General features: G+C 38.8%; 1 protein-coding gene across 1 annotated transcript; it reads right to left on the minus strand.

The window, feature by feature from the left end:
• Nucleotides 1-3799: 3799 nt before the first annotated feature.
• On the minus strand, nucleotides 3800-16889 carry LRRC38 (leucine rich repeat containing 38). The gene is made up of 2 exons (XM_010169919.1): nucleotides 16152-16889; nucleotides 3800-4053 (listed from the first exon to the last, which is right to left on the minus strand). Exons 1-2 carry the CDS (start codon nucleotides 16777-16779, stop codon nucleotides 3800-3802), a joined length of 882 nt encoding a protein of 293 aa, XP_010168221.1. The 5' UTR covers nucleotides 16780-16889.
• Between the last annotated feature and the right edge of the window lie 8302 nt (nucleotides 16890-25191).

Below are 25191 nucleotides of genomic sequence, written 5' to 3' on the forward strand. Positions count from 1 at the left end.
GAGCTTCCAGAACCACCCCTCCAAGGTACTTTCCCAACGCATTTTTATGCTGCTCTAAATAACAAGCCATTAATATTCAAATCTGTGTAAGAATCACAGCAGGACTGAAGCTGCCTCAGAAAGATGCTGAGTGACTGAAGATGAAATGCTAGGTTTGGACAGTCTCTTCAGGTGTTTTTTATTTTCATATTCTGTGGATTAGAGTTTTTTAAAACCAATACACAAGCTTCTAAAAAGCCACTGTCTCCATTACATCATGCAGATTTGCTTTCTTGCACATTTTCTGGATCCTCACACATACCAAGATCCAGCATTTCATCAAGACGACATATCTGCAGGCAATGTGACAGCTGCTTCCTGGCTCTTTGAGCCTGCAACATTTTATTTGGGTCATACATAGTTTTTGTCCTTCCCCTTGAAGCAGGTAAAATGTCTGCTCGTTTCTGACAGCGAGAGATACCACCACTAAAGTAAAGCCATTTTAGAAGGAAAATTGTAAATGAGGACACACTTGCTACTGCACAGTTATAATCACCTCCAGGCAGTGCTTCTTGAGCTAGTGATGCATTGCTCAGGGAGCTAAATTCAGCTCTTATACTTGGCACCATTGTACCTTCACTTATCTTAATGGGGTTTACCACAGTTTGAGAAGGGAGTGCATACTCACTAGATCCCACCCACAGAAACATCCTCACATAGGAAGACTTCCCATGTCTGCAAAGCTGGAGATGGGATTACCTCCATGTTACTACCTTTGTAGACGTAAAACTGCAATAATAATGCAGCCTTTGGGTCACTTTCTGTTCATGGTGAAATTTGCTTTGCAAGTTTTGCAGGGGATCATTATGGTGATCACTAGTTCTGGCAATATTCCAATACAGGAATGTTTTGCTCTGAAGATTACATAAAATCAGAAAAATCCCAGTAAAAACTAAATCCAAGTTCTGTCTCATTTACTAGCAATTAGAATGATGCAAAATCAATATTAATAGTAGGTAACTGCTGATGCTTATGCTGAATATATATTACTAACTGGATGAGATCAATACTTATGAAATACACATTACTTAGTAGGGGAAAAGATCATTAAAGTTCCTTATCTGGAAAAAAACCTACTTTGCAAAATCACTGTGATGTGATGGAGTATCCAGAATGGCAGCTTCATAAATAAAGCTTTACTAAGCCATGCTCTTCAGCTTGCACTGGATTATGTGGGTGTCAGCTTGGTCTGTTCCTTGCTGTTCTGAGGGGTGCTAAGTTCCAAATATAATCAGTGCTTTATGTTGGGTTGAACAAAAAGCTACAAACTATAAATAAATCTAGATCTTCATTTTGAGGCACCACGGTAGGATGAACCTGCAAGTAAGAGCAGAACCCAGTCAAAATACTTGAGTTTGAGATGTGACCTCTGCAAAATTACTCAGCCTTACAGGATAATGAAATAAAACCATAAACACGTTACTAAAGGAAGGGCAGACATTTGCTGAAACATTCACTGATGTCTCACTGAAAAGTTTAGTAAGACAAACCATTTTGCCAACTGGTTGTAAGTTTTGAGTCCATAATGAAACGTGCAGACCAAAAAGTGTGACCCAGTTTCTTGTTCCACGACTGAACAATTTGCACAGCTCTAAATATAAAACTGTTGGTAACATACCCGTATTTGTTGCAAAGGGAAAGTATTTCATGAACTGCACTGGACAACAAGTTGTACATTTCCAAACCATACTGCAGAACCCCGCTTATAAACGAGGACAGAATCAGACACAGTTTTTCCTCCTTTTTTCATACCCACATACAAATAAACATGAAAGCCCATGTTGAAATTATAAATATATTTGTGTTATTTATAATCATGGCACTACACAGTGAAAAGTCATGTCACTTCATTTTTCTTAAAAGAAGTAGAACAGCATAAGACAGTATTGATACAGAATATCCTCTCACTGTCCTACTTAATTCTGTTTCAATGTGTTTTCAGAAATAATAATCTTAACAATGGCAGCATTAAGTCGCATGGAATAAGCTGTAGAGCTAACAGAAATAAACACTCCTGTCCTGGTTTTGACCTCTGCACGATGCAAACTTCATTGCAAACTCTGTTAGCTGATGGAATAACTCTGTTAGCTGATGGAATAACTCCACTGATGTCAGTGAAGTCATACTGATACGAGATCAGATTAGACCTCCTGCATGACATCTGCTTCAGCCAAACATATATGATCGTTATACATAGTCCCAATATAGTGCCCCCCCCATTGCATATCTCAAAGCACTTGAAAAAGATAGTTAGTTATTACGATCTTGGTTTTATAGGTAGTGAAACTGAGGCACAGACAGACAGTGATTTGCTGAAGGTCTCCAGCTGATCACTGTTAGATGGGGACAACACCCAGGAGTCCTCAGTCCTAACCTTGTACCCTATCTACCCAACCATATTACCCCTTAACACACCCAATGTAATTCACTCCTGTCTGCCTGAACAATTAGCACAACACATACAAGAGATTTGGAACTAACTGTCCATAAAAGACCATTCATATTAACTGAGCAAGGCAATATTTTAACCAAAGAGTGTTTTTTAAGAAATAATAGCATTTACAGTAGTTAAATAGATGCTACTTTTTATCAGATCTAATTATTTTATAATAGCATACAGTCTTCAGATTGTTTATTACTATGTTATTCATTACTTTAAACCCTCACAGCTACTCTAAATAATACTTTAAATACAGAGCTTTAAAAAAATATTTCCATTACAAATATTTAAAAAATATACTTATCCTAAAAAGCTGTCCAACACTATTCCAAAATTCTCTTGTAATAAATGTCTTCTTTAATTTTAACAAAAATATCTACCATTATATAGAAGAGCTCAAGTTTTGACAATGCTATAATACAGCCAGAAACATCTCGGGCCAGATTCCGCTCTTGTTTATACAGTTGCCTGTTTGGATCATGGTGTTCACTTCATTTCTGTTACTCTAGAATAATAATCAGGAGCAGAATATAGCCCTTAGTGTTTTAAAATAACTAAATGGACTGGATAGTGCAACAGTTACTTGTGCCTAGCACTACAGGGAAGGGAAACCCTTTACTTCATTGCGTCTAAAAATGCAAAATAATGTTATATTTAGTTATATTTAGTATTTGTGCCATGACCAAAGAGGTGCCAGGCAGCTGCAGTGGATGACTCAGACCTAGAATTGCATTTGCTTATAGAAAAAAATTTTTTTAGCTGAAAATGCCTATAATGCTTTCTGCAATTCTAGGAATCATTTTAATTGCTTTTTGTTATTTAGAAAGTTGTGTGAGCATAATAGATTCTCCCACTACTTAGATCAAGGAAGGATGCTATTTTAAATTGCTTCTTTATTTTCCAGCTGAAATGCCTCCAGTCCTTTTCTAAATGGATTGAGAACAAGCTAGTAAGCACTTACAGGTATCTGTAAGGACAGACTGGAAGCTGTGAGTTAGTCTTTTAAAACACTGGAACTTTTTTTTGCCTTTGCCCCTTTTTCCTTCAATCTTCAAATTTAAATGCAGTGGTTGATTAAGGATCATAGAAATTAACCCAGTCTCATTGCATCAGGTTACATATATATAAGCAAAGCTAAGAGTCTCAGATGCAAACTCCAACTCCTACCTGTGACCATCATGAGATAAGAACGGATCCTTACACATTGTGATTTCATTTAATTAATGTTTAAAGCTTTTAACTCTACTTGTTTTCTTCCTAGACTTTGGCTGATCATCTAGTAACTTGAAAACCAAGGAAACTTAAATATATAGGCTAAGTTCAGTCCTCACTGTCGTCTTCATCATCATCGTCATCTTTACTGGGAGCACATCTTTGGAAGCAGTGCACTAGAGTTGCTAAGAAGAAGCTTGATAGAATAGCAGCAATGGAGACTGCGACTCCAGAGAAGATGATGATAAAAAGGTCCGTCAATGACAAACTAAATTTGCATTCACTAAAGCTGACCTCAGATAATTCATTCAGAAAGATTCTTCTATTTTCTACAGGCAGGGAACACTGGATTTCATGGAGACCTGTAAAGAAGAGGAAAGGGAAACAAATCAGTGGAATATTGATGAACCTTTCTGTTGCTCCAGTCAGAGAATGAATGGCTGAAGAAAAGTTTCAGGGTTAATGCTAGGTTTAAGAATTGGTACAAAAGTCAGGAAAAAATGGAACAAAATCTGTCACTATCCAAAAGCCATTACATAACCCCCTTGAGTGGCTCCTGGAAATTAAGTTATTTCACCTTCAGTCTTCCAGAAGGTCAGGTATGATCTGAGACCATGATTCTGAGGATTTAAAAAAGTAAACGCTGCATCTAAATCTGGAGATGTAGAAGCACTTCCCAGCTATTCCATCTGAACACAAATCCTGACCCCAAAACAGGGTAACAGGGATACTGAAGTTCCTTCCACACCTTGGTGTCCTCTACACTACTTTTTTCCATGTAGTTAGAAAACTACAGTTGTCTTTTCCTGCTGGTCAAAACAACTGCTTAGCTTTAATGGATGTTTGTTTGTCTATGACCTGCTTTCACCTTTTCTCTCTGACTGTCATAAGGACATGCAGCCTAACAGATATTATTCCTCCATGCATTATTGAAGAACGCCTACAGCTGGGTTCTTCATAGTGAAAGCAAAAAAATCCAAATTTGAAAACTCATGAGAATATAGTTTGCTATTGGACACTAAAAGCATACAGTTCACTGCATATGCCCAACTCCCACTTCATTCACAACAGGAGAAACCAGGAGAGCATATTAACAGGGCTAGAATGGAACAAATAATGAAGGGAATTGTCTGTATTGCTGTTGGCAAGATAGCTTTTATCTTGTTATTAAGAATATTAATGTAAAGGGGAAATACAAGAATCGTGTATTAACAACACAAGAACTGCTACTGGTTTACTTAAACCACTTTTACTCTTTGCTAATGATCACAGAGCAGACTCCCAGTTTGTGCCTCTGCATTGCTGCATGCACACAGTGTAGAGGCTGTTTCCATCACATAGCTCTACCATATAACCATTTTGTCACTTTAAAGAGGGAATGTGGGACGATAAGATTTCCTCTGCTTCTGTGAATCCCATTTTTCTTGTGGCTGAATAGCTATGGCATATGATGTTTTACTATAAATCCCAGGCTCCTAGGGTTAGTTGTGCAAACCTGACTGGTTATCTGGATCCAGCCCAGCTGTTAACATTGATTTGAGAGGGAGTTTTAGCCAAGTCTACTATGGATCCAATTGTCACCCTGACTTACTTGACCTTGTAATAATGACTGTACTAAATTTTGATCCCTACAAACCATCCTGTACTGGTCATATTTGCCTGCAGTTCTGTTACCTTCCCTCTTTCTCATGCTGCTCTCACTGACAATGTAATAAAAGCTGCCAGCAGAATAGGACATCAATCAGCACACCCAAGGCTGAATGGTTTCCTCTAGGCAAGCTGCCACCAGAATACATGCTACATTTTTTTCCTCTGAGCCTGGAGTGCCCTGGCAATGTATACCAGATAGTGAGGCAACTCGATTTGCAGATCTTTGAAACCTCCTGTCTATGGAACTGGCCCAGAAAGTAAAGGAGCCACAGTTTCAAACACCCCCCAAGACTTTTGGAAATCTGGAACCTGCAGTATATATCACACCTTGTATACAAACTGACACACTGGAGCACTTGAGTGTGCCTGTAACTGCACGGATGGGCAGAGAAAGTACATACTTTTGCACTTTATAGCTTGTGATAAGAGCCCTTTGTACAAACCTTTCTACCAAAAGAAGTGAGAGTTGTTCACTGAGTTCATCTTTCTTTTCATCAAGACTTGGGAATAGCAACTCTAGGGGTTAATGGGAGTGACAAGCAAACGGGATATGAATGGAGATCCTTCCCTATTCAAAAGCATTAGAAATAAGGAAGGAATGAAAAGCCAAAGGCTAGAATTCCAAGACCTGTGTCTTTATTAGAGTTTTCAATAAATCAACATGGTGTTGACAGTTACTGCTGTTATGAGAATCAATGTGCTGTTATGAGAATCAATGTACTGTAATGACTTTGAGCCTGATTATACAATAACGAGAAATAAAGTAAAGCTCCTCTCCATGTAGCCATGGGTACTGCAATCTAGGTCATGTTCTCAAACCAAATAGATAAGATGGGAATTTGCTACTTGCTTTATTCTGTAACACTCTAATGTTTTAACTTAGCCAAGTTTTTAGAGAATTCTCAGTCATTGAGAATAATAGATGCCAACAGGCAAAACACAGTATCATAAAACAGGGGCCAGTACAGAGGCTTTGTCAGCTCCCAGCTATAGTTTCAGCCACCTTGTGTACACACCATCTTTTCAAGAAGACAGAACAAACTGACCTCTCATCCACACACAAGGCAATCTGCTAAAATCCTGCTGGAAGCAATCTAAAAGGACTGCAGAGCTCAGTGGAAGCACATGCCAGTGACTGAGGGAGAGAGGAATATTTATTAGTCCATCCTGTTCAGTGAATGTTTCTTTGCTGTGTCATGACACTATTGTAAAGCCCAATATGGTTAACAGAAGCTTTTCTTTAAACTGTAAAGAGAATTTAGAACAGACTGTTCATCTGTAACAGTAGTAGGACTAGCAGCTGTATCTCTGGTTGCACAAGGAATTTCTCCTCCCAAAGCTAATGCAATGGTTATTGCACCAGAGCTTCCAACTGCTTACCTGAAAACATCATAATCTGAAGGTCACGTGCACGTCTGCTTAAGACAACATCTGAACAATACCATTTCATCGGCTTCCTTCTGTAGCAATATGTTACTTTCTTTACACCATTTAAAAGTAGGTTGTCCTTATGACATGAGAATCCAGTGTGTGTGGAGAACGGATGTTCTGTACTCCACCTGTCCTATTACATTCATGCCTAGCAATAGCTCCACTTTTGTTCTTTGCTTAGGCAGAAAGTAATCCCAGGTCATCATATACCCTCTGCATGAACAATGAACAAAAGAATGGCTTAGATAAAATAATCAGCATTAATTATAAGGTGTGGGTTTTTTTCCTCTGGGTGATTCCATTGCATACAGAATGGCTCAATCAAATTATCTGTCCCCACACACAAGACTTCTAGAGGACAGGAGAGACCAATTCAACCTTAGTGCTCTACTTACACACACTTTTACCACTTGAATAGTTTTTTTTACAGTTTGTATGGCATTTTTTGTTTATTTGTTCATTTCATTCTTTTTAAAACTCAGCTAGGCTTCTTCTAAAGGGTATCTCAAAGCAGATTGACACTTAGTGCTTGGCTGCAGCAAGAAAACCTTTGATGATAGTTATATATATCTCATTGCTCCCACTACATGTTCAAAGAGTTGCTTCTTCATACCAAACAAATCTGTAAATGAAATAACAAGTGTGAGCGGGTTATAAATATGCAGCTTATGTTATTTTGGTCAGGGCCATCACATTATCTGTAATAACTCCAGTTGTCCCAAGGACAATGTCACACACTCCGTATCTTTCTGCTAAGTCATCTGAAGAAGCAGATGTACTATCCTGGCAAACTGTGAAGTATTGTTTGCTTTCAAAAAGGGAATGCTTTGAAGTCCTCGTCAAGGGACAGGTGCTAGATTCTATATATGCTTGTCTCTTAATGCTGAAAAAATAAAATAAAATGAAAATATGGGTCTGTACCCTGAGGAATAGATCATCTAAGTAAGATGAGAAGTGTGAAAATGCTGGAATTTAGGCATTAAAAGCATTAAAAGGAGAGGCATGTTTTTAAAAAGAAAAAGATACATATGTTTATAAAGAAGTGATGCAGGAGGGTTCCAAGTAGAATTTATTTCAATTAAATTCCCTAATAGGTTTTAGAACAACATGACTTTGAGATGCCTTACTGTTAGAGGATTATAACTCCACTGAAGTCTAGCACTTAAACCTTGACAATAAACTGCAGGCAATTAAGCTACAGCTAGATCCTAATAAACACTGTGTTTGTTTCTCTAAAGGACTAAGCACAGGCCTGCTTGTCTTGCAGAGTCAGAGGCTGAAATACTTCCCCTGTAAAAATTAAACTCTTAGAAAATAGATGCAGTCTGAACTCAGTCTTTATACAAATAATTAATAATTTCCTTGTAAATTAATGAAAACAGACTGACAACATTGCGATGTCCCAACCTATAACTGTACTGATCTTCCCACCTCAAAACACCCAGAGACCAAGTTTCATCAGCGTTCTGCTGGTACTTTGTAGCCATAATTCAACCACGTTTCTCAGGTCCTATGTGAGCAGGAAGTTGCAAACAGTACATTGGCTGGACCAGCGAGTGCACTGAAATTGCCAGCTCTTGGATCTGACAGGAGTTTTCCCTTGATATCTTGACTGATGACCTATTGTATTGTGAATTTTGTTTTACATTCCTCCAGCTGAAGACAAGCAGCAAAAGGTATCACCTACTCCAAGTCTGCTTGACTATTTTGAAGGATTCCTTATGTATTTATTTCTGTCTTTGCTTATTTCTAATACCTATAATAACAATATCTTTTAATGGAAGAACTTCTGAAATTCATTATTACTTGAAGATTATGCTCTGCCTGTTAACCCTCAGAACAAGATTTCCCAGCTATAATTTTGGATGCTGAGGTTTTGTGTTTTTGTAGGGTTTTTTTTTAAAAAAAGCCTCAATTCTGTTGGGTCTTTCTAGAGATCACAAAAAATATATCAAGAGAAATAGTTTCCTAACATTCAGCAATGTACAACACTATGAGATAATGAAAATATCCACTCATACATACACTGGTACATATAGAAAATACATCCAGAAAAATACCTGAAGCCATAAACATTTAAGCAAGCTTAATGCATGTGTTCATTACTATCAACACAACAAATTTAAGAGCACTACAATAAGCTATTTCAATTTATTTATTTTTTAAAATAAAATTGGTATTTGCCCTGTTGGGTGGAATTTAGCTGTTCTCTCATGTTGCTAAATGTAGTTGACAGAGACTTGAAATGTTTAAATGTGGCATTTTATTTCTTGTATGGTATTTTGCCTCCAGCTATAGTTCTCTTTAGTCTACTTAAACACTGTCACTAATGTATTAGATGTATTAATAAGCAGCGAGAGAGGCATTGCCTCTGAAGAGATGTGAAATTTCATTGGAAATAGCCTCAAGCTATCAGAACAGTAAGGCTTAAAAAAAAATGCTGAAGCCTAGATTTAGGTCCCTAAATAAAACTTTTTATGGCCAAGTGCCCTAGAGTCTTACAGATCAACATCAGATGTACTTAACAGTTTGTCTCAGTGCCTAAATATAAAGTTTAGCTTTAGGTGTTCACATCTGCAAATGCTGTCCTCACATCTTCAAATCTGTGAGAGATGGAAGTACTCCAAAAAAACCTTAAGATGGAAGAAACTGAGTGAAAAGCCAATGGCAGTCAGATCACTTTACTGAAAATGACTAGGATATCAAATTATATATTTATATTGTATATATAGAAACAGATTTGATGCGCTTGTTAGGGAATCCAATTTCTGTTAGGAGTTTCTGCTTGAAGAGAATAAAAGCTGCTGAATGTGTGAAATATCTTAGGGCTTTTAATTCCTTTCCCAAAACCCAGATATTATGTTCTGTACTAGCATGTGCAAGATACTCAGGGAAGAACTGAATGGCTGTAACGGACAGAACAGCCTGTCCTTTTTCGCTGAAGCTTGCTCTGGTTCTATATTAGTACACAAAGTTAAGGCAGCCTTCCCTAATAGCAGATGGATAAATAGGTACTGATAAGGAATGATAATTACAAAGACTTACAAAATGCTTGGTTCTTTCACTGGCTTTTAGTTAGGTTAAAAGGTCAAATTAAACCTGTACTCATGATGCTTCACTTTGAAGACAACATTTAACATTTTCATTGAGCCCAGGGCTACTATAAAGGCCTGGACTACTGAAAACAGATGTTGTTTTATTTACAGAACAAGTTAAGTAATAGAACTGACACTGGAATAGGATTATGGAAAAAGCCTGAGAAGCAAGAGATGATCACCTCATGGCACAGCCTTTCTAAACAGGCTTACAAAAACCATTCAGTTCTTCTCACTACACCGATTCACTTCTGAATCTCAGAGCTGCTTTTAGTACTGAATTTACTCTGAGTTTGCCATTCCAGAAGGCTACTTACAGTCTCATTGTCACCTGCTCTTGCTTATTTCTTTCTTCCTCTCACTGCCATCCTTCTCTTGTTTTCTATTGCATAGACAGTCTTTACCTGGAAATATGCCACTTTACCAGAATTTACCCATCCATTCAGTTTGATGAGGTACTAGCTAGAGAAGCCTTGGAAGTAGCTAAGCAGCATCTGCATCAGTAGTGGCAATAAAAACCCCTTTGAGTATCTTAAAAAATTGTAGTCTTGTGCACACAACTTTCCAAAGTGGAGCAACTTTCAACCAAATGAAGAGGAAAACAAGGTGCTAGCTACGGCCTTTGTGTTGCGACATGGGATTTGCTGCCACTGATGATCTGTCCTCCAGTAAAGTTCAGTGATTACCTTCATTTAGGATACAGATCTGCAAGTGGACCCAGTTCTGTCTTCTCTGGGCTTCTTTTACCAGTTCTGCTTCTAGTGGTGTGAACCTAAACGTTGGCATTCAGGACGATGGTGCGCTGACACCACACCAGCTAATCCCGTCTGTAAGAGGGAAGTCTGAGCACTGAGCACCGATCCTCACTTAACTTGTGCTACTTTAATTCCAAACATTCAGAACATTTCTTTCCTTTATCACACAAGCAACACAGATCTATTTTGAATTCTGTCACTGGCCAATTCTGAATGAATTTTTCAATTCTTTCTGGAAATATAGAGGCTACCCATAAAAATGCTCAGTTTAAACCTTCTCAAATTGTTAAAAGTCTAATACTATTTTAATAAAGGGCTGCAAAACTTTTCATTCTTGCAATGGATAGTGAAGAACAAAGTCTGCATTAAACACTAAAGTTTGAGAAAACACCATTGAATCTAACATGAAAAGCACAGACACCAACTGGTTCTTGCAGTCCCAGAAACTCTACACAACTTCCCAAAAAGATTTTTCCAAAGACGCCGAGAAGAAAAAAGTAAAAAGCAAAATGAGGGCAAGATGACAGAAAGGAGACACTACAGTCACACTCCAAGGAATACTTAAACTCTAATTAAAAGTAATGTTAAAAATGCATTAGTCATTAGCAAACAAGGTCACAGGCACAGCTGCCCAAAGCATGTTCACAGAAAGTAAAAATCAGCTACAGAGCACTTCAGTGCGGCCATTGCAGACTATTTGTATTTCTTTGTTACATGTGTTTTAACTGAAACAAATCCCTTCATCGGGATGAGATCCTCAGAGGGGTTCAAGGAATGTCTTTTGCAGTGCTACACACTAATTTTAAAAAGCACCTTTCACCAAAATTTATTCCAAAGCCATTTGTATTTAAACACTGAAATGGAAGTGTTCCTAAACCTCAGTTCTGTAGGTCGTGTGCACCACTGATGACGTTTTTCTGGATGACTCCCGAGTTTCAAACTATTACTAAAATAAGTAGGTTAAGAGATGAGGCAAGAAAGGAAAAGTGCACTTTTAGCCAGGATAAAATGTGATAAAGAACAAGCTCTTAAAGCAGAAGAAAACCCTTCCAAATATGAGAAACTACTGAGTATATTTTTGGTAGGATTTCCAGCTCCCACTGAAGCAGAAAATGCAAGAAGTCTCAAAGGTGACTCTTGATCTTAAAAAAAATGTCAAATTTGTTGAGACTTCACTTAATTAAAATTTTTGAAACATTATACCCCAAAATTATTTAACTCAACCTACAACCACCCTTACCTTTATTCAGTACCTCTCCTGCCTTTATTAATATTTTTCTCAATTTCTTCTGTTACTTTAGAGAACTTCAGCCTTGTCAATAACTTTTTGTAAGATTCAAGAAGATGGATCAAATATAAGCAAGCAAAGTATGGAACATACTAGCATACACCTCAGATATATGATTTCTTTGAACAATACATTTGAGATCAACTTAAACCTTTATTCTTTCAAGATATTTTTTGTTCTGGGAGTTTGCATGCCCCTCCACGGAGTAAAGCCTTCCACAAAGGTTTTTACACCTATTTTTGAAGGGACAGAGATCTTACAACAACTTTTCTATTACCAAAAAATTATCCAGTATTCTTAATCTCCATGGGAAGCCTTTAATATGAATCACTGACCACCGCGTTGCCATTCAGGCTTAACAAATGCCTATGAAATCTAACATTCTTCTACAGAAAATCTTTATATGTTTTATAACTTAACCATTTTGACCCTCAGCAAGCACTTTATCTTCTCTAGGAAAAAGAGCAACTGTTACATATTCTCCACTCACCAGCATTCACAGTTCCTTTGTCTGCTTTGCACTATACACACTAATTTGGTTTTAAGCAATTAATAACCAAATCAAAGGGGCAAAAACGTGGTTTGGTTTGGGGGTATGTAAAAAATGCTGGTTTTAGTATCTTTTTACAAGTATAAAAATATGTTTGCTCTTTTAAAGTGCTGGGTGTGATTGCAGGTAAAGTGCTGAGTTTAACTGCAAAACTTTTAGTGCAGTTACTTTAATAAGTCTGCCTGCAAATCTGGCATGTGAGGCTATTCGCTTACTGCCAATTAAGCCTTTCTTTAGAAATTTAGGTTAGATGAATAAATGCTGGGATCTGTAAAATGCTTCAAATCCCAGCTGTTCATGTGAAGCAACACATTAGATGTGCAAAGGCAGCTCAGCTGGGAAGAGGCTTTACAGTCAGCTAGTCAGACAGGTCAGCATAAGTTATAACTTTACAAGCTATTTTTGGTAGCATGCCAGAAAGAAAATGGACCTGGCTTTTGCAAAACTAATGAGTTGAAGTATGGCTTTTGTTCAGATCGGAGTTTTCCAGAGGCCTTGACTACAGAGGTAGAGCTTCAGGATCAGTTATTGAGATTTCAATTCACATTAACAAAACTCCCATTTTTAAATCAATTTGGTATTTATTTGGCAAAAAAACAAGGGCAGCTTTGACTAACATGCTAGAATTAAAAAGTAGAGCAGTGGCTGGGCTTAGTAAATAGTTAACAGCTTGAGTGATTTCTCTCAGACATGCAGACAGGGCACATTAAACTCTTAAGTGTCATTCAAAGTGAGGAATCAACATGAATGCCCAGAACCTAAATCTACCCATCAGTTTATTTCTCCCAGACATTTGTCTCTTATTTCTTGCTACCTGTTCTGAATCTTGAGGGACTGCTATGCTACAGTACCACTTGCAAACTGCAGCCCTGGATCCTAGTTCATCCACAGACTGGTTGGAGCTGCTGCTTTTCTGCTTTGGCACATCCTTTCTTGTCTAACCCATTCTGAAGCATCCCAAACCAGCATGAGACAGTGGACAGAGCCTTTGCTTTGTTCCTTTGCAGGGCTTTGGAGTTTCATGAAAGGCTGGGGATCACCGATGCAAGTTTACTGCCATTCATCCTTCCACAGCTTCCCTTCCCAGTAAACCCAGGTTACAAAGTCTGCCATTTAAAAGCTGAGGAACTTCAATCTGCCATAGAACTGTTCGGTACTGCTAATCACAGTTCATTCTTAAAGGAAAATGCCAGCCAGCTCCTTTTTCCTTCCTGCCATTTCCCATCTGTATAGGCCATGCAATGCAAATGCTTGAGCTGCTGCAGAATTATAAAGGAAAAGCATGCAGCCAAGATAACGAAGCTCTTTTCTTGGCCCTGAATATGTATCCCTATCCTTTTCTTTTGCAGTATTTCCAGACATAATGCCTGCTGCCCTACTTATCTTGATGTGTTTGCGGCAAGATACTTCTGTCTCCAGCCTTACAGCAGTATCATGAGGAAGCCACAGAGTCTGAACACTGAATCTTTCAGTGAGTTGCTCTTCCCACTCCTCCCAGGCAAACATAGCTTTGGACAAGTATAACCAGACAAGGAATGTTAATGTGATTAGCTCCTAATGGGTATAATGTTGCAACATCATTAAAACTGAAAACTGGCCATAAAATGCAATCAAATCTAATTCTAAGAATTAGCTTTACACTGCCTTTCCAAGAGTTGTTTTGAAAGGCAATCAATTGTGGCCATATGGTTTTAAAATGTCATTGAGACAAACCCTCCTATCTGGGTTTAGTTTTGCCCTCACCTTCATGAATAATGTTTTGCTCATTTATTAAAGGAGACAGCCAGTATTTTTGTGGCAGCAGCTCACAAGCACTGAGAACACTGACTTTGCATGCTTTTCTGCATACATGCACTAGATCTCAGTGACATGACTGGCTGCAAAGGTATTGGGGGATTTGCTCCTGGGAACAAATGCAAATCATTTGCTTAGGCCATGTTGGGGGGACAGCTCTGAGAAAACCAACCATTTGCATACTTGCTCCTTTCCATCTTATCTTCCCAAATCCAATCTAACTGGAAGTTTCAAAGAGCTAGTAATTTTTTAGCTATTTGGCTGAAACACAACTAACTGTGGATGAGAGAAAATGCTGTGAGAAAGCATCTCCAAGCTTGCAAGAAACTGGGGAATACTGGCAATACGATGGGAAAGCTCAATCACTTAAGATTTCCAGACATAAGTTCAGATATGCTTCAAAACACTGAGAGTGGAAGAGAAAAGAGAGATGGGCTGGGACAGATTCTCAAACTGAACAGATGCAGTCTGGATAAAGGGGAAGGAGTTAAAAGTTCATTAAAAGATGGAAAGCATGGGGAAAGTGAACTGATGTTTAGTATGAGACGGTTCAAATAGAGCAAACTTTAGGTAAAGCATCAGGGAAGGTGGGAGAACAGGCCCAGGTTTGGTTTAGAAAAAAATCAAGATGAAAGTTTCACTGAGGCAGACAGGAAAAAACCCAGTGCTTTTTCCTCAAATGACTTCTTCCTTGGAATAGCTATTTTACAGCTAATAATATTTAGGGCAACCTAGATGAGTATATTAAAAAAATGGGACCCAAGGTCACAAGCAGAGAAAGAACATGAATAACTGACTACAGACTCTGAAAGGAGAAGAGATCTCTGAAATTAGTAGGCTCACTGTGTTTTTCTCCCTTTTTGTCTGAATTCAACTAAACAACTACTTGACCTCAACCCGTTCTCCTGAGCTCTTCTCCCCCAGCCTTTTAGCTCTCACAATCTTCTGCACGGACATCTCCTCTCAGACACAGCAATTTCATGTCAGGTAATACTTGCACACCCTCTGTAGCCCTTACAAAGTTTTTATTTTTCAAGCAGTTTGCGTTCTGGGCAGCTCAATGCCATGAGTTTACGCCCTAGTGCTTGTTGGGAGGCACGAATTGTGAGATGATCTCCTGCTAAAGCTGGATTAAGAGAGGCTTTGGGGTCGGGTGGGAAACGTGGAGCAAGAGCCTGGATTCCCTATACATGGCAGACTTAGTACTCCTCCCCCAAACCCCCTGCTTTTCTGAAAATTACTGGCCCAAATACCAGAATTAGATATCCGACATTTTGGGGTATTCCAGAGCCATTTCAATTTATTCCTAACATTGGAAGCAGTGCTATTTTAATGAAAAGAGCCAAATTCAAGCTCCTGAAGAGAGTTTCAAACACGGAGTATCATGACAAAATACTTCCAGGAAAGGACTGACAGTCACAGTTGCATAAAATGGGGATTTAACTCTTCTGTAGCAGCTTTAGAGCTGATCAGTTAAATGAGAGAAAAATCAGTTTTCCTAAGGAGGTTGCACAGAATATTTAGCTGCTCAAAGGGCTTATTGTGGAAAATATATTTACCAGAGAGAAACTGAGGTCTGGAGGAGAACCAGCTCTGGGCTGAATGAATTTGAAAAGGCTCTTTCACTGCCTATGTAAATTTAGGCTATAATTCAAAATTATTGGGGCTTAATTTTTGATTTTTATTTCTTAACTGTGAGGGGGACCCACTGCCAAAAAGAAACTAACGTCATTTTAATGGACTCATTTGTTGAAAGCATGCAATTACAGTTTGACCAAAATGCAGTTTGGGTCACTGCAGGCAGCATACAGACAATTTGACCAAGAACCCTCCTTCCCTCCAAGACACACATATACCAAGAAATGTACATACTGCACTGTAAGCCATCAAGCTTTACCTTTCTGGAGCTTAGATGCATTGTCCTGTATCCAGCTGAAAAGATTGGCAAAGTCACAGTCACAGACCCAGGGGTTGCCCTCTAAGCGTATAGTCCGCAGGGAGGGAAGTGCTTCTAGAGCTGCCACATTTAGGCTTTGTAAGTTATTGTCATTCAATTCTAACACTTGGAGCTGTTCCAGGTTCTCAAAAGCAGCCTCATCCACATCCACCAGGTTATTGTTTCCAAGGCTCAATTTTATCAGTTTTTCTGCTGATTTGAATATCCCAGCATCAAGCTGTGTTAAATTATTGTAGCTTAAATCTAAATACACCAGTTTGGTAGAACTGCTAAAAGTGCCCTCTTCTAAAGAGGTGAGGGAGTTATTCCTGAAGTCCAAATAGACTAGATCTCCATAAAATATAAAGAAATCAGCTGGTATCGCCTGAATGTTGTTATCAGCTATAAGAAGTTTCCGTACATCCAATGGAAATGGATTAGGAACACTTGGGAGTCCTTGATCCCGGCAATCTATGGTGTGGTAGTCCATACAGCTACAGACAGCAGGGCAAAAATGACCCACGGGTAAGAAAAGCAGGCAGACAAAGAGAGAAAAAGGCAGAAGGCAGAAAGGAAAGCATGGCAACATCGTCAAGGATTTGAAAGCTGTGATGAGCACCACTTCTAAGAGAAAGACATTTTGCTCAGCTGAGCAGCAGTGCCTGGTACTTGTGTGTGTGTGTGTGATTGTATCCAGGAGATCACATATCATCACAGATCCGATAGCAGCAGTCTGGGGAGGGGGAGGGAGAGTGGCTGAAGGAAAGAGGGAGGGAGGCAAATGTGAGGATTTACACTGTCAGAATATTCTAACGCTGTACAGTGTGAGGGAAAGCGGTGATTGGGTGAACCGAGGATCTTTCAAAGGACTCCCTTGCTTTTGTGAGCTAAAAAAAGCTGAGAGCCTGTTTGCGTATTTGCTGTATATTCCAGCAAATGGGGAATCACACCTGATCCTGTGACTCTGACAGCAACAGCTTATGCTTAAAAAGCCCTCCAGGTAATAAACCCTGATGAAATAAATGATTTTATTTCTTCTCATGTGTCTACATCAAGGTGACCAATACCCTCTAGAAATGCAAGCGAGGGTCAGGGAGGTATCCTGGTTGACTGCTAAGGACTGTTCTCTCTTTCATTTGTAAAACAAGGAGCAGAACAGCAGCAAAGGGGGGAGCCCAAAGACAAGGAACACTCATGCTGTTTCTGGATGCCTTCGCAGCTTTTAGAGTAAGCATGTTAACATTATTTAAATATGACTCATCTTTTAACCAAGAAGTATAATGTACTGTAGCAACAAGGAATATGGTCTCAAAAGTGAGTGATTTTTTTCCTTCCTGTTTTAATGACCAAAACAGTTACTTTCTAATACAGCAACAGTAATGTCTGAGCCACATAAAAGTGCAAATTGTGGATCAAATCTTAGTTAACACTGAACAACTTTATTTTTAAAAAAATTTTCACAGGATTTAAATATTTGACAATCAATCTGTCTGTCTCCCATGGGACAGCAGAGATGATTTTGCAACAAGGCATCTGTGTTTTTTCTGACAGCCCCAATTCCACACCCAGAAAGTCAAGTCCTCTGCCAGCTGCGAACTTAACTTTTAACTCCATCCCTCCCTCCTTCTGAACATTGTGTAAGCAGACAGAAATGGGACTGCAGTGCTTGGGCCACACCTATGTGCTGTGAGGGAAGATTTTTCTAAGATGACATACTGTATTTGGGTGCATGTCTTGAAGATTAGAGCACAAACTCAAACACCTTTGGAAAGCTCATTCCTAGGTCAGAGAGGCCAGTAATATTGATTTAAGGTCGTATTTCATACCTGAATTCAGAGGATCCTTCATCCAGGACAGGGTCTGCTAAGATAGCCTATCCTACCAAGATACCTGTACTTAGACTCAAATAATGAAAGCAGCATTATCAACTTCTTCAGTAAGTGTGTAGAAACACTGAGCTGCTGGGAAGGAACGAAGAAGGAGCCAGACTGTTCTCAATAGCCTCTTTTTCTGTCAGTGGGTGCTATGGGCACAGATTAAAAACCATCTGAACACAAGGAAACACTTCTTTTTTACTGCGAGGGTGGTCAGACACCAGAACAGTTGCCCAGAAAAGCTGGGGAGCCTCCATCTGTAAAGATATTCAAAACTCAACTGGAGACAGCATCGGGCAGCCTGCTCTGACTCAGCCTGAGCAGGGGTTTGAACTAGATGATTTCCAGAAGCCCCTTCTAACCTCAGCAATTCTGTGAACTGCTGTTAGGAAATGAACACGCCAGGAAGGGTCATACCTTTGAAGACCTCTCTCTCACATTTTGCAACACACCTTGTTTCTAATTCACAGATCTTTGGCCTCTAGATCACTCCCATAAACACACATCGTGCTCCAGGTGTCTTTCAGGTCTTGAATTACTTTTAAAACACAATCCAGAAAGGAATGGGCACAGTTGCCTCTATAAATCACCAGGGCAAAAACCCAGTTAAATCCCCAAGATGATGATTTAAAATATTTACCTTTAAATTACACAGGAAGTAGAAGTTTGATAGGCTACCTCTGAATTAAAACAAAACACCACACAAAATACCTCTTATGGTTAGGATTCAGTGACTCAGCATCAACAAGTAACTGCAACTGGTATTTCTCATGGAGAATTGATGCTTTGTAAACTTTTAAGGCCATATTTTGCAAACGCTTGCTCCTGCTGTAATTTACTATTTTTCTGCCCCTAACTCAATTAAGGTTTTAGGTCAGAGATAAAGCTGTTCCTAACACAGGAAAGCAGAACTGACTTGGTATCTTGGAGTAATGATCTAGCTCTCTATTCAGCGTAGTTATCAATACACAGGACTTAAGGGTCCCTCTGGCTCCTGTGCAGACCCACCTTTTTTCCATCAAACATACAGAATCACTCTGACATTTTCTTTTTAAATATGCCTCAGTGTTATTATGCCTGTTTCACAGATGGGAGACTACAGACAATAAGGTACAATTTGTGAAAGATCCCAGAACATGTTAGTGGCAGAGGTAGGAACAAGGCTTTAGCTTCCCTAAAAATTCCACTTTAGCTCTTGCTAAAGTGACCTCTCCTTTCTGTAAGGAACAGACCTTCCTTTTGCTCAGCTGCCCACATGTATTCTTTACATATCACCCCCTGCAGAGGAAGCACTATAAGCAATGCTACCATCACAGCTAATTCTGCACACTCACATGCAGTTTGCAATTTCTCCACAGAATCTGTGGAGCTTTTCTGTCCGAGATGTTTGTGAAGGGGTTGGCAGGAGTCTAGTGATTATTATCAGTCTCTGGATATTTTGGGATAGGTACCCCTTAGGTTTCTCAAACATCAGCCCTGCTCCCACAGCATTCAGGCAAACAGAGTTTCACTGCCAATGCCTAACAGCACTGATCTTCAGCTACACGAGCAGCTGCAGTGCCTGCCATCATGGGCCACCTGCCATGGTCTGACACCTTTCTCTTGCTGTCTTTGACTTCAGAGAGTTTCTTCCTGACCTGTCTTTCTCTGTGTAACATTTCCTGTTTCATTTTGCTTGTTTAATTTTATTCATTCCTTAGCCATTACTTATTTCTGTACCTCACCTGTTTCCCTCACAGCATAGAAATTCTCTGGAATCTCTTTGAAACTTCATTCACTTGCCAGACATTTCAGGCAATTTTGAGTAGAGGAAGGAGATTCTAAAGCTTTCTATCTAATAGGATATTAAAGCTTTACCTCTTTAATCTTTTATTTGCATCAGTCAGTTACACTAAATAAGGGGTTTAGGCTGCCATCCGCTAAGTGCACAGCACCCTCTTGTGCCCTGCAGGACAGTGGCCACTCCAGAACCACTGTCTCTTCCAATAAGCTATTAGCAAGTTTTACCATATCCTATAGTTTATCCAGAGTCTGAGCTTCACTTCTTCCTCTTCCAGTGGCCCCTCAAAGGAACTCCATTCACTCCATGCAAGAAAATAAAAGATATAATCCAGGTGCTGTTCTTAAGTGCCACTTTTAGAGAGGCATACATCAAGACAGCAGAGGTGTCACAGAGCAAGCCTAAGGAACACACAGACCAGAGAGGGGAAGCAAATGCAAGGAGCAAAGCAAACTTCTAATGCCTGGACTGCACTAGGACAGAGGAGCCCAATTACAAACCTGTTGTATGCTGTCAATCCTTTCATTTGAATTTCATTCTACCTGCACAGCCTGTCATAGCTTTTGTTTATTTGTTGCAGTAACAGGGACACTAGATCATAGATTGACAATCACCTATTGGATCTGGATGTTTTGGTTTTGTTTGGTTTTTTTGGAAGAAGGTTTAAAATACATTGCAATGGATAAGGCATATCAGGGGTTTGTTTGCCTTCAACTGACACTATGGTAAAACACAAAATTGCTCCAGTGAGTAGTTTCAGAAATAAAGATTTGTTTATAATCTATGCTTCTTCAGTACTCCCAAACAAAGCCCTCACAGCTTTCTCATCTGTTATCCAAAAATATTTCCAGTACTAATTTTAATTCATATAGTTTTGAAAAAAGCACAGGCTTCCCAATTAGAAACTGATGCCAAACAAAAAACAAATATTATTCTTTCCACACAGACAGGATCCCACATAGATCAAATCTCAACTATCAGCTCATTTATCTATGATCCTGGCTTCCAGACTCCCCTAAGGCAAAAGGGACAGGATGGGTTTGAAAAACATGCTTGTAAAACAAACAGGGCAACAATTTCACAACCAAAGAACTATGGAGGAGTTTGTATCAAATCCTTTTGTGCAGAACGAGGAAGCAAAACCAATTTCTCTCCACACCTCCCAGTTGTAGGAGTTGAGTAAGCACAACAGTAGGCAGGCTTTGGCCTAAACCAACAAAGATCTGTCTTTCCATTCCTTTAATTTTCTATTCAGGATACTACTAAGAGGAACCTCTAAAATAAACCAGGAAGTGACAAGCTACACTGGTCCTGGATCTTTAGAGTGCTTGCAATACTATTTCATGGCAAGCAGTAGGAAACTAACAGAAAAACCCATTCACTTCCTTGCCTAGTGAAACAAGACATAGCTTTGCTGAAAAATGTAAGAAGTTTCATCTTTTCCTTAGAAACTTCCAGTCCTCCCCTTAAAAGTGTTTAAAACTTCCCCAAAATAATTTGAGTAGTGGAAGAAAAAGAAGGAGCAATCATAGTACAGACACATGTAAAGGATTCAGACCTCAGCCAATAAATCCTTACTTACAAGAGACTGAAACTGAAAACTGTCCATCCTTATTCATATTTTTGAACAGCTAATTGAGCATATTTTTCCATGAAGGAAGTTATTATTCCAGGCTTATGCTTCATTGAGTTAAGGTACATGTCATGTCTGATGCTGCTCTATCAGGTGCACATGACTGCAAAGGGTTTTCCTCCTCATTATCATACATTAGCAATGTGTCATGGAAACCAATATTCAAACTTGAATGACTAACAGTATGTTAATCAATTAATCAAACACTGAAATCAAGTGCTAAACAACATCTCTGAACAGAAGTCTCTTTTTTATTCAGATATTTATCATTTTGGCTTTAGTGCTTTTTTCCTTTGAGAAAAATCTTTCCCTGCTATGACCAGGCATGTTTTTATGAATGCAGCCAAGGGGCACCTTCGGACATTTTCCCCTCTGATCTTACATCTAAGAAGGACTGAAAAAGCAAAAGAGAAGAAAGGGAATATTCCTTTGTCTTACAACTTACAAGATGATAGGAACTGTGAAGTGAACTGAAGCTTGTATTCCACCTGCCCAGTCCTTCACTGCTGCTGTCGCCGCTGCGGCTATGCCACTGGAAGGGAAATTACATCAAAGTTAATCAACGTGGCAGCAGCAATGATTGAATTTGAAAAGTTTAGACACTGCAGCTCAGCAGCCAAATGAGACCAGCCTAAACCCATCAAAAAATTTCCATCATCTCCTCTAGACAATGTGTCTTACATGGACATGTGGTCACTATCTTATTGTAAATCATTTACAATCATTAAAAGCATTCAAGAGAGATGGATCAGTGTAAATTCTATTTCCCTTTTCCCCCCAGGAAGGAGTTTCTATCCAGCCACTACAGTATAGTCAACTGCTTGCCCTCTACATAGTTTATATACTGCTCCAGTTATTACCAAAGCTTTAAAACTAATTAAAGGTAATTAAAAGTGAAAGTTCTCCTAAGCTGTTGAATAGAGATATGCTCATGTATCACTGCTACTCTGGTATGTAATAAAGTCACAGTAAAAGTTGGTCTCAGGTTTCTTCTCAAACACAATTTATCTGGTCAGATTCACTAAGGTGTCTGTCAAGATCTGAAAAGCCTCATGGAGATCAGAGATCTGAGATTCTTCAGAAGCTCAGAGTTTCTAAATAAAAATATATATAAGAAATCCAACACAGGATTTGTAGAGGAAAATTTATGAAAGTCAGTGACTTTGAAGTAGCAGCTGGAGTTGAACATAACTTTCATTTCTGAAACTTGTTTCAACCTGCAGCCAAGTTTCAAGCAGTGAAGCTAAACAGAGAAAGAAGTTTGAGTAAATTCTCAAAGCCCCAAGATATCACAAAATTTGATCCAGCTCAGACGTAAAGCTACGTAGATTATTATTTCTAACCCATGATTGCCATTATAAACATGGCATATTTGCTTCAAAAGACAGAAAATGAGTAAGTCTCAGGAACTGGTTTCCTCCACATCGTGCACTCCACATTCATTCTTTCTCGCCCTTTTATAGGGAACAACTGCAAAACACTATCAAATGTGCCACTGTGCAATCAATAGATTAGGACCTGAGGTAAAACAAAGAACACTAAAATCTTGCACTATGTTCAACTGGAAGTACATTGACAGAATAAGGGTGTGCAAATGTATGTTTGTGTCTATGTGTCCGTAACTGAATGAATGCATCTGCAATTCTTTAAAAAAAAAATAAAAAATCAGAGGGCAATCTAGCAGAAACAACTGAAAGTTTGGCCCTTATACTTTATCTGGGGAGCTCTTCCTGCAGACAGATCTGTCATCCTTTTAAATTTTATGCTAAATAAATTAAATTCCATTTCTAAAGTCAAGAAATACCTAGCTCTTTTATACATGAAGAACAAAACCAAACAAAAGAGTGACAGAGATCCTTGAACCAATGTGATAAAATCCCCTCATGCAAAGAACTTGTTTTTACCTTTAAAGTAAAGGTTGAAAAGGCCCGTACACTGTATGCAAAAAAATGTTTGTAAGATGACAAACTCATGACAGTTACCAATCTCTTGGTACAACTGAAGAATCTACAGTCCTGTTCATGGCAGATGATGCTGGTCATTCACTTGTGTCCACTCTAAAGTGATCTTTCTATCCTCTTACAAGTTTCTCTGGCTATACAGAAGTATAGTGTCCCTTAGGGAATGCAGCATCTTTTGACTTAATGCCTTCTGACATCTCACTCGCCTTGTTAATAGGATGGGTGAAATGTCGGGTGAAATTATATCAGCAAGTGCAGCAATCCCCAAAAGGGAGATGTTTAGAGCCTCGTAATACTGCCTCTGGATTTGCTTTTCAAAAACATGCTGATAGCCAATGCTGATTATTACAATAACTCGCTTTCATAATTGCTTCAGAAACGACTGACCTAACTAACAACTAATTGGGAGTGCTTCTCTGCTACGCAGTGGTATCAGACATAACCTCCAGAATTTTATTATAGCCACACATTGAATGGTGCTTTAGTAGTCACTAGCACAGCTGCTCTCTTCAACACAACTTCTTCCAGCCTACATGCTGATTCTGCAGTGGTATGGAGTAGTTTCAAATGCTAGAACTTCAGTAGGACCCTTAAAATCAGGAGGTGGAGGTGTCTCAGTACTTGGTTGCACAGCTCCAGCATCCAGGAGCTGTCCCACACTACTACACAGTGCTGTTCTGCTCACAGCCCTTTGTCAGGATGTGTATGTTTTGTGTACAATCAATGTTTGGATGAACTCCTTCATACCTCTGCTTATAGAGTCTTCTACAGTTTTGGCGGCTGCCTCATTTCATGGATATTAAAGCTGAGAAACAATCAAAAGAAGGTAAAACACAAAATTTCCTCCCATGGGAATGTTAGTGAAGTTAATGGCTATTAGTGCTGGGAGTATGCAGAGTGTAGTTCTCTGTATCAAAATCTCTGGGATATTTCTACATTTTTTTTTCTTTAGTAATATCAAAAAATCAATCTCAAAAACTGAGTAAGTGAAGTCTCTTAAATCTCAAATTTGAAGGGAAGCTAGAAGAAAAAGTATGTTTACTTCAGGCTCTTGTAAATTTTTCAGGAAGTCAATGGCACAGAAGACGAATATGGTAAAAATACTGTTCACGTGGTAGCACATGTAATGTACTATACTCTCCATTTTCTCAGGCTGTGCTATAAGCAAAAAGATATTTTTAGGGATCATGGAACGGCTACACACTAAAAATAAAGAAGTAAAAAAAGTCCAAAAAACCACTTTCAACAAAAAAATAAAACTGAAAAGTTAATTTTAACTGCTAATTTCTATTTGCTTTTTAGAAAGTGTTTTCAGTTTTTAACCAGAGATTTCATTTGCTAATTCTTACATTTACTCTATGATACTCTTCAGTAGGATATCCCCTTCTGAGTTTTCTGAAAAGCAATCTCCTATAACTTATGGTCAGAAATGTCCTATCTAAGCATCTAACAAAAGGCTTCAATTTATTTCTTGACATAGACACTTACAAAAATTACTTAGTTCCTTCTGCTGAAGTTAGGCAAACACTTGCTAAAATTAGACATGTGTGGCTTCTTCTGATACAGATTTTACTTTACAAATACTTTATTTGGGTTTTTTTTTTTTGCAAATACAAGTCTGGCTTCCTGCTTTTCCTCTATAAAGAAGGTTTGCTTTGTTTTAAGGAAGATGGTTTGACATTAACTTCTTAGTGCATAAGCAGCCCAATTAATCAGAGCTACCACAGACAGGACTGTGTCAGTGTCAAAGCAT

This window comes from Antrostomus carolinensis, unplaced genomic scaffold (assembly GCF_000700745.2).
Source record: "Antrostomus carolinensis isolate BGI_N321 unplaced genomic scaffold, ASM70074v2 scaffold18066, whole genome shotgun sequence".
Taxonomy (NCBI): Eukaryota; Metazoa; Chordata; class Aves; order Caprimulgiformes; family Caprimulgidae; genus Antrostomus; species Antrostomus carolinensis.

Coding starts and splice junctions, on each gene's coding strand:
- LRRC38 (XM_010169919.1), bottom strand. CDS start 16,779: ATGTTGCCATGCTTTCCTTTCTGCCTTCTGCCTTTTTCTCTCTTTGTC. Junction 4,054..16,151: donor TGCATCTAAGCTCCAGAAAG/GTAAAGCTTGAT, acceptor TCTTCTTTACAG/GTCTCCATGAAATCCAGTGT.